Source organism: Odocoileus virginianus, chromosome 34, assembly GCF_023699985.2.
Source record: "Odocoileus virginianus isolate 20LAN1187 ecotype Illinois chromosome 34, Ovbor_1.2, whole genome shotgun sequence".
In the NCBI taxonomy this organism is placed as follows: Eukaryota; Metazoa; Chordata; class Mammalia; order Artiodactyla; family Cervidae; genus Odocoileus; species Odocoileus virginianus.
The window spans coordinates 7,763,022-7,772,996 of record NC_069707.1 but is presented as its reverse complement, the minus strand read 5'-3'; the positions used below and the strand labels follow the sequence as shown (position 1 = coordinate 7,772,996).

General features: G+C 45.4%; 1 protein-coding gene across 1 annotated transcript; it reads right to left on the bottom strand.

Moving 5' to 3' along the window:
* Positions 1 to 425: 425 nt before the first annotated feature.
* Positions 426 to 9,694, bottom strand: SOD2 (superoxide dismutase 2). The gene is made up of 5 exons (XM_070461655.1): positions 9,566 to 9,694; positions 8,981 to 9,183; positions 5,248 to 5,364; positions 3,343 to 3,522; positions 426 to 1,207 (listed from the first exon to the last, which is right to left on the bottom strand). Exons 1-5 carry the CDS (start codon positions 9,586 to 9,588, stop codon positions 1,062 to 1,064), a joined length of 669 nt encoding a protein of 222 aa, XP_070317756.1. The 5' UTR covers positions 9,589 to 9,694; the 3' UTR covers positions 426 to 1,061.
* Positions 9,695 to 9,975: the final 281 nt, after the last annotated feature.

Sequence of the window (9,975 nt, the reverse complement as noted above, 5' to 3'; positions counted from 1 at the left end):
AAAACTAAGCAGGAATGTAATTTGCTGCGTCCCTGAATTAGGGGTAGTCTTCCTTTTATTGCAAAAACCAATAAAGCAATATAAAGCCTCTATATTGGTTGTATCTTTTCTAAAAGCAAAGCAAAAAAAAAAAAAACCTCAAAATGGATGAAATTACTGAAAAACAAGTCTGTGCAAGTAAATGTTTCGGAGGGGGGCACGAATCTGACTCCATCCAGAAACCAACGTGTCTTTCATCACTTGGGAGGCAGGACCTGACCCAGCCTGGTTCTCTCGAGAGGGAGGTGTCGTGAACAGACCCGGAAGAAGAGGGGTGAGTGCCCAGCCAGAAGTTCTGTGGCCACAGCCCTGTCATTATTAACTAGGCCATAATTTGTCCCTTTTGAGCGCTTAGACAACACACACTTTCGTGTTTCAAGACAAAATTTCACAAAAGTCTTTATTTTTCTTGCTACAGAAAAATTCAGAGGCGCTACTATTTCCTTCTCTTAATAAAGCAATTCTCAGCAATCAAGTCTTATATATTCTTAATGACAAAATGGTTAGTGTTAACCCTATGTAACATGTGATCAGAAAATAATTAAAGACCACGGGGTGGCAACTATCAGAAATAATACTGGACAGAGGATTACTAATAGAGCAATTTTTAATAGAAAACTAAGCATTTCCCTTGGGAAATAAATTTAATATTTTATTATTAAGCAACTGGGGCAAAAAAGATTAGATTTTCTGTAACTGCGATTGAACGGGATTAGAAAGGCTTCATGGGGATGAAGTTTTTTTGATGGTTTTATGATGACAATTACCACCTCCTAGCTAGTTTAGCTCTCCGAAGAAAATGTTCAATCAAAAGGCTAAATCATACAAAGCACTTAACATTTTCAAACAGTTGCCTAATAACAAACTTTTAAAAGAGATTATCCATAGCAGTACATTATGTTTATCAAATATTTGAACAAGCCACACTCAGAAACACTACAGTGGAGCAGCTTACTGGTTTATGTGGTTCTCTGAAAAAATAGTCAGAAAGAGCTTGGCGTACTCAGTTTAAGGCTGACGGTTTACTTGCTGCAAGCCGTGTACCTTGCAGTTACATTCTCCCAGTTGATCACATTCCAAATGGCCTTCAGATAATCGGGCCTGACATTTTTATACTGAAGGTAATAAGCATGCTCCCACACATCAATCCCCAGCAGGGGGATAAGACCTATTGGAAAGAAGGAGAAAGAAACAAAAACCATGAGATTCACTCTGAAACGCCGCATCTCGCTTTAACCGTCCTACGCACACAGAATTACCCTTGGCCACATTCTCGTCCACTTCTCAGTTTCTTATATATGATATATACAGGAAATCTGCATAAGAATAAATATCCTAAAAGATTTTAAGCTTTACTCTTTGGAAGAAGAAAATGTGATCAATAGGAAAAGTAACTGAAACAGACCTGGGAAAAATCAACTAACCACAGTATTTAACAGATGTTCTTAAAATCAACAGATTTATCCAAGAGCCAGTTCTCAGTGGTCCTTACTAGGAGTCTCAAAAAGGGTGTGATTCGTTTGCAGGGGTGGCTATGTGTATGCTAAGTCACTCAGTTGTGTCTGACTCTCTGCGACCCCATGGACTGCAGCCTGCCAGGCTCCTCTGTCCATGGGGATTCTCCCAGCAAGATTACTAGAGTGGGTTGCCATGCCCTCCTCCAGAGGATCTTCCCGACCCAGGGATCAAACCCAGGTCTCCAGTGTGCCTGAGTACCTTCCAAAGGTGCTGTGCATTCGTGGGGGGCTATGAAAACCCTGCTCTGCTCCCCTGGGCTAATGCTAGTCACAGAGATCACAAAGCATTTATGATGTATATGTGTGTAATAATTAATAAAAGTGAGTCACTTTCCTGTATAACAGAAATTAACACAACACTGTACACCAACTATAGTTCAATAAAATAAATGAAGGAAAGTGTTTATATGCGATATTAATATAAGTTAATAAGGAAAACTGAGGAAGACTTAAGAAAAAGATGCACATTTCAGAAAGTAAGTAATTTAAATTAAGTGAAATGAAGTGAAGTCGCTCAGTCATGTCTGGCTCTTTGCGACCCCGTGGACTGTAGCCTGCCAGGCTCCTCTGTCCATGGGATTTTCCAGACAAGAATACTGGAGTGGGTTGCCACTTCCTTCTCCAGTATTCTTGCCTGGAATTAGCTAAATCTACAAAACATTCATTTAAGAAACCCCTCTAGGGACTTCCCTGGAGGTCCAATGGTTAAGAATCCATGCTTCCACTGCAGAGGGCGTGGGTTTGATTTCTGGTCAGTGAACTAAAATCCCACAGACCACACAGTACAGCCAAAAAAAAAGAAGAAACCTCTCCAACGGTAAGTCCTCCTCTAAGAAAACAGTCATCAAACAATGTGTCTAAATCCCTCATGAGGTGTGCCACTAATCATTTATAATTAAGGCAACAAAATTCATATAAGACTTTTCCCATAAATAAACTGCCATGAATTTCATTTATCTTTATTTCTACTGGCTTTCTTCAAGCGGGGAGAAGGCGGTGTTGCTAAGATTCATCAATCACAGCCCTCTGGGTCAGGTACCTGACTCTAGAACACTCAGGGCTCACAAATCTTTGCTCTTCCCAATTCTGTGGCTCCAAAGAGAACGGCTTAGATTCTGGCTAAATCTGGACAGACCTGGGACAGTGCGTCACGTAAGGAAGTCTCCTGACACGTGCAGAGGTGGAAAATGAGGACGAGACCCACTGCTGACTGATGCAATCACCTTTCAGCAGAGTTCCAGCTGACTGCTGGATCCTTAGGCCTACTCCCTAAAGAGCTGCCACTTCCATCTGGCTCAACATGAAAAAGGATTTTGTGAGCCCAGCCTGCAGCTTCGAAGCCCAGTCTCTTCCTGCGCCAAAGCCCTCGGCAAGGCAGACTCTGGAAACCCGAGCTCTGGTCCCAGTTTAGCCACAGGTGCTCAGCAGAGGGGATGAGAGCCCAAGGTTTGAAGTCAGACCCAGCCTGTGTCTCTTTTCCTCCTTCATGTTGTTCATCTAACCTTAGATTTTTATTCTAGTGCATGTAATTATTCTGTACAAATTATCTATCAAATGAAGCAGAGCTTATGTTTAAAATCTTTTTTGTTAATGTATCTCTAAAATTACATGTGCTAATTTTATAAAATATCAAGGAGCTGGAAAGCATTTTTGCTCACACAAGACTCTGGGTATCAGCTCCGAAGATCTGCTCAAAACGTATTCAGGAAGGTTTAAACACTGCTAGTCTTCAATTCACAGTTAATGCTTTATAACAAACCATCTCTCCAGAATAAAGAAGTCTAACCTGTTGTTCCTTGCAGGGGATCCTGGTTAGAACAAGCAGCAATCTGCAAGCGTCCCTGCTCCTTACTGAAGCCGAGCCAACCCCAACCGGAGCCTTGGACACCAACAGATACAGCAGTCAACTTTTCCTTAAATTTGGCAAAGGAACCAAAGTCACGTTTGATGGCTTCCAGCAATTCCCCTTTTAAAAACAGAAACAAAAAAAAAAAAGGTTACAAAAACCACCCATGAATGAAGAGATTACAACAACTACAATAAAATATTTTAGTACATATATCAAATATTATTGTCATATGGCCCAAGACACAACTAGACAACAGAGAAAACCCTACGTAACCCAGTGAGCCTACAAAACAGTGTCACTCCTGCCCTGACACGACAGTCATCAGGTCTCAGAATTTTAATTCACGTGTGTGTTACTGAAACACGTTAGGGAGATTTTTTTCACTCACAGTGCTAGTTCCACAAGGAAAGTAAACAGTATTTTCCATTAGCTTTCTTTTTTCCCTTCAACAGAAGATTTTACTTTGAATCCTACCCTACCTATCCTGTCTCAATTTGGGAATAAAATGTTATGGCTGAGATTTGCTTCTCCAAGGCAGCCAAGATCTTTCCTATCTTAATTACTACATCATTTTAAAAAGAGTGATGTTGCCTCTTAAGTGAACGAAGGGTACACTTTAAGGGTTATCACTCTTTTTATTCTGTAGCAATACAGAGTACAATTCTAGACTGAGCACATCAACTAAATCAACTAGGTCAAAAATATTACTTATTTTAATGGTCTAAGAGTAATCGAGGGACTTCCCTGGTGGTCCAGTGGCTAAGACTCTGCTCGCAACGCCCCAAGGCCAAGGTTTGCTGCCTGGCAGGGAACTAGACCCCACATGCCACAACTAAGACCCGGCACAGCCGAAAAAATAAATATTCAATTTCTTTTTAATTTTTAAAGTAATCATCTATTATAAGCACAAGTGATGAGATAAAGGGGCATGGATAACACAAAAACAGCAGAGTGCCAAAACCCGCTGGATGAATATAGGTGTACGCTCACATACGAACACAGATATTCTGGTAACTCTCAACACCTCAAAAGTATTAAGTCACAGTCTGAAGATCTACCTCAGAAAAAAATTCTCCAGCTCCCCGTACTTACTCCTCCAATCATCTTTACTTTCAAATGAAATTGCTTAATTCAAGTGAATAAGGTGCCTGCTAGAATATGATTAAAAATGCCTCAGAAACTTAAGGTAGGTGCCAGAAGACCAGAGACAAAGGTGGAGAGCTCTGTTTATGCCCCATACCTTCCCTGAGATGGGAAGGATAAAGTTACAGGACTCCACGCACCATACAGGAAGTCAAGTGAACAAGCAGAGGGAACAAGTCCAGCAGCTCTGGACTCCTTTGTTACCTGCAGCTGTCCTGGAAAACCTATTTTTCTGGGACAATTTACTTTTTTATCAGTTACAAAGAGTAGTAAAATAATAGCAAAAGGCACTATTCTATAATGATATAATTTTTAAAATAACTCTGTAATTATCCCCATATCATACAGATGAAGAAAAGTAAGATATGGAATGGTTAATATCTTATCCCAGGGCCTAGAGCCAGTAAATGAAAATTCATCTTTCCTAAAAACTCAGTCTTCCCCTGATGCACAGTGCATTCTGACCAGGAGACTAAACCACATGTGGTATTATGTGTGTGTGTGTGTGTGTGTGTGTGCATAATTCCCTGGATGTATTCTGCACTCTCGCACGTGCCCCTCTGAAAGTTACAACTCTGCCATACTCTCTGCTATGAGATGCCATCATGATACCTCAGGGAGAATGAAGGTAACTTAAGAAAATCAAGTCATTCCTACTGTGCACAAAATGAAGCCAAGACTGCCCCAGTTTAAACCAACCTTTGGGTTCTCCACCACCGTTAGGGCTCAGATTTGTCCAGAAGATGCTGTGATTGATATGGCCCCCACCGTTGAACTTTAACGCAGGCTGCAGAGCTATCTGAGCTGTAACATCACCTGAAAGGTTAAAATACGAACATATTTTCTTTAAATTCTTGCTCTTTATGGCAACCCACTCCAGTATTCCTGCCTGGAGAATCCCATGGACAAAGGAGCCTGGCGGGCTACAATCCATGGGGTCGCAAAGTCAGACATGACTGAGTGACTGAACAACTGGTCCCAAAACTTCACCATTTCAGTATTTTACAAAAAAAAAAAAAAAAAAAAAAAGCCCTTCCCCAAATTATGTGTCCCAGTGAATTTTCAGTTCAATCAATAATGTAGCAAACAGCTAGTGGGCAAGAGTGGCAAAGCTAGTAGAAAATTCACTCCTGGGCTTCAAAGAACTCGGTTTTCTCAAATAGAAAAGATTTCAGTAAATGACCTAACAAAGAAAATAGCGGAGTGCTATAAAATAGATGGTTCCATATACAGGCTATATGGAAAATGTTCAACTCTCATTCTCTAGATAGACAACCACCTACTAGCATGGTTATACTACCAAAAAACTCAACTTATTCAAAACTGAACTGCTGATCTTCAACCTCAAACTCTTTCGTCCAAAGGCCTCCCCCATCTCAGTGAGTGCCAGCTATTTGCTCAGGGCATTTCTGATGACACGGTGATTTGTAACTCCTTTCCTCTCACAGCCCTCATCCAACCCAGCAGCAAAGCCAGAGAATATCCAGAACCTCATCCCTTCCTCCAACCTCCGTGTCCCTGTCTCCCACTGTCTCCTGCTTCCACACCCACCCTACAGTCTATTCCCAACACAGTGGTCAGAGGGCTTCTCTAAACCTCAAACTGATCATGGCACATCTGGGGTCAAACCCCTCCGCAGGCTGCTCTTCTCAGAGTGAACCCCAAGTCCTTACAATTGCTACAGGGGTGCGCGTCATACAGCCCTCTGCATCTCCCTGCTGGCCCGGCTCAGGCCACAGCAGCCTCTCCCGGCACATAGACAGCCGGCCTGGCACGCGGCCAGCTTAGGGCTTCCACTGACTGCTGCAGCCTTTGCTGGAACACTCTTCCTGGAGACGGCCTCCGGGTTCAGCCCCCATTCCCTCTCAAGTCTCCACTGAAGCATCAACCACATCAGAAGGCTTCTCTAACCACAATATGAAATGGGCAATGCCCACCCGCCTCCAGGCCACTTCCCCTACTCTGCTTTCCTCGATAGGACTTCAGCCCAACACACTGCACATTTTCTTATTCACATCTTTCCATGGAAGGAGCGCCCCAGCGAAGACATGGACTTCCGCGCACTGCTGTGTCTCTGAGGCTCAACGTATCGCCTTACAACATAGCAGGCACTCACGATACTAAATGGAGTTTCTACAGAAAAAGAATTCTGACCTCTGTACTTTAAAAAGAATGGCATATTTGCAGCTGTTGTTTCTACCTTGCCAAACATGGAGGCAGAATAAGATATTTTTTCCTACGCCTTGAAGAAGGTACAGACTAACAAAACTATTAGGAAAGATGGTAATTTCCTTATTCAGTACTAAGCTCTTATGACTCACAAGATCCCAAAGTGAAGGACACAGAGAACCAAGCAGAACTCTGCCCTTGGGGAGCTTACATAACAAAAGAAGTTTTCTATTTCTGTTGTTAAGGTGCATGCTAAGAACACACATAAGAAGTAGTGCTGTCTGCAACAATAAAGCCTCCAGTTTTTAGCAATTCAGAAAGGAGAAGGCCAGTGATATCTAAACACACAGATAATCTTTGAGAGTTCTGTTTAAGATACCAACTTTTGTCGCTATGCTTACAAGATAATTTCCTGACAGATCAGTGTTTCCCTTACTAATTTTTCTTGAAGAATCACTCTAAAAATAAATACTGAATTTATATTGTTTTTTTTTTTAATGCCAACAGTAACTATTTCTAATGGAAAATAAACTTACTTACTGAGAACTAGTTTCATTACAATCTCCTAAAGTTTACATAAGCATTTTTAAAATTTTAATAGAAATTTGGGGGGATTGATATCTGCTTTTAAGAACATTTTCATGAAGCTCAACATTTTCTTTGGCTTCACTGTAGTATTTTTTTCCCTCTGTTGAATACAATAAAAGTCAAGTATATAGTTTTGTTTGAAAAGTATTTATGATACTCACCTGTGATAAAATTGACGATATTATTTTCCTTACACCTTTTTCCCCAAATTTTCAAACGTGAAAATGTAACTCCTTAATGGTTTTTAAAATATAATTGTTTAAATAAACAAAAGTGCCACTGATACTTAATAGGCAATTCTGTGATAAAGTAAAGCTTTTTTCCCAGGGGCTTTCATTAAATAAGCAAAGCTTCTATTGCACAAGGACTGACATTTAAGATGTTTTTAAAATATTGAAGAGGCATTCATAGGTGTCATGTGTTGTCTTGCAGTTAATAAGTTTCACAACTGGGATTTACCCCAGCCTCTCCCCATTACCACATTCTTCCCGAAGTTGTTTTTTCCCTAAATCATAGAACCTCTTCCCGTACTCAGAACCTTTTTCTTTCCTCAGACCATCCCTCTGATGGTCACAAGTGAATCTTCCAGAATGTGGTAACTTCCTCTTCTTTTTGTTTACCTAATAACCTCACACACGACCAGACTGAAATGCTTCCTTTTTCCACTAGATGTCCCCAGTCAACAAGCAGTCACTGCCTAAAATGCAATCAACCAGTTTCTCAGGGCTGAAATTCAATTCGCAGATATATGAAATCTAGAAAACTGGTACTGATGAATCTTGGGCAGGGCAAGAATAGAGACGCAGATGTAGAGAAGGAAGGGACTCGTGGACAGGGCGGGTGGGAAGGAGATGGGGGGAGGAACTGAGAGAGTAGCACTGAGGGACATTACCACAGGTGAAATAGCTAGCTAGCGGGAAGCTCTCAGCTGGGCGCTCCGTGATGACCTACAGGGGTGGGCTGGGGGCAGGCTCAAGAGGGAGGGAATATAGGTATACCTATAGCCGATTCATGGAGAAGGAAATGGCAACCCACTCCAGTATTCTTGCCTGGGGAATCCCACGGACAGAGAGCCTGGCGGATTCATGGGGTCGCAAAGACTCGGACACCACGGCGCGACTAACAACGACAACATAGCTGATTCATGTCCTTGTACGGCAGAAATTAACACAACATTGTAAAGTAATTATACTCCAAATTAAAATAAGTAAAACGGGGAAAAATTTTAGGAAAAAAAAATGCACTTCTGTGTTGCTTCAGCCACACGTACAGCCTGGAAACAACGGTTTCCCTCATGCAAAAATGCAATAACTATTCTGTATAGAAACGTTAAGACATCGTATTCCCACAGACGGCCCCAGACGCAAAACACAAAGTTCACGCACTACGGGTTATCAACTGAGCTCCTCTAAAAAAGAAAAACACCAACTCCGTATTATATTTTCACTCAATTCAAAAGAGTGGCACATAAAAGAAAATAAAGAGTGGCATACAAATGCAAGCCTGGGTTCCCCCACGAAACGGCTGTTCTCCCTGTGAATTCCGCCCCCAGGTCCACGCGCCAGCGCGCGCATTGGTTCTGCCCGGCGCCGGGGGGCACCGGTCTTTACCAGGCACGCCTCGCGGCGCAGCGCCCCGCCACCGGCTTCCCAGAGCCCGGCCGCCCGGCACCCACCCTTCTCCAGCGCCTCCCGGTACTTCTCCTCGGCGACGTTGAGGTTGTTCACGTAGGCCGCGTGGTGCTTGCTGTGGTGCAGCTGCATGATCTGCGCGTTGATGTGCGGCTCCAGGGCGCCGTAGTCATATGGCAGGTCGGGGAGGCTGTGCTTCTGCCGGGAGCCCAGCGCGCCCAGGGCCGGCACCAGTCTCCTGCTCGTGCTGCAGAGAAAGAACACCCAGCGCGATCGGGCCCCGCGCGCAGCCACCTTTCCCCCGGGAGCGCGTCTCCGCAGCCCCGAGAGAGGACCCGCGCGCCAGGGAGGAGGAGGTCGGGGGTGGGGGGGTGGGGGGCGCCTTCGGACAGTCGGTCCGCCGCCCGTCCAGTCTCCAGCCTGAAACTCAAGCTGTGGTCCAGCGGGCCCGGCTGCACCTGGACGCGCTCGGCCCACCACCTGCCAGCAGGCCGGTGCCCTGGACCCCGAAGGTGCTCCGGAACCCGCAGGGCCTGCGCGAGCGGGCCGGTGGGGGACAGCGGCGCCAACCCACCGAGGCCCCCGCCGGGGCCGCGACCGACCGCCGCGACCGTCGTCCGGAGCCTCACCTGCACGCCGCCCGGGACAACATGGTGGACGCCGCCCGTGGGCCTCTCGGAGATCGAGTCGCCGCGCCGCGCGGACCTGCGACGATGTGTTGGTGTCCCGGGCTGCGCCGCAAGGACACCGCCGCCGCGGCCCCGCCCCCTGCGCCCGCCGCGGCCCCGCCCCCCGAGCTCGCCGCGGCCCCGCCCCCCGCGCCCGCCGCGGCCCCGCCCTCCTGCGCGCGCCGCTCTCAACTCGCGGGAAGTAGGGTGCGGGGCCCTGGGGACACGAGAGAGGCCCGGCAGTCTCCCCGGCGGATGCGCGAGCCGCGGGGCCCCCCACTGCGACTGCGCGTCTCTGGGCTCGTCGCCAAAGGGAGGGCCGCTGTTTTCCACCCCCCAATCCCGGCTCCCCGAAAGAGATGGTACGGCTC

Bases quoted from the DNA above. Each gene is read 5' to 3' on its own strand.
- SOD2 (XM_070461655.1), bottom strand. From the start codon at position 9,588: ATGTTGTCCCGGGCGGCGTGCAG. The intron at 3,523-5,247 runs GTTGGTTTAAAC...TGTTTTTAAAAG, and splicing joins CGGTGGTGGAGAACCCAAAG to GGGAATTGCTGGAAGCCATC. The intron at 1,208-3,342 runs GTTAGACTTCTT...TCTTTCCAATAG, and splicing joins TCCCCTGCAAGGAACAACAG to GTCTTATCCCCCTGCTGGGG.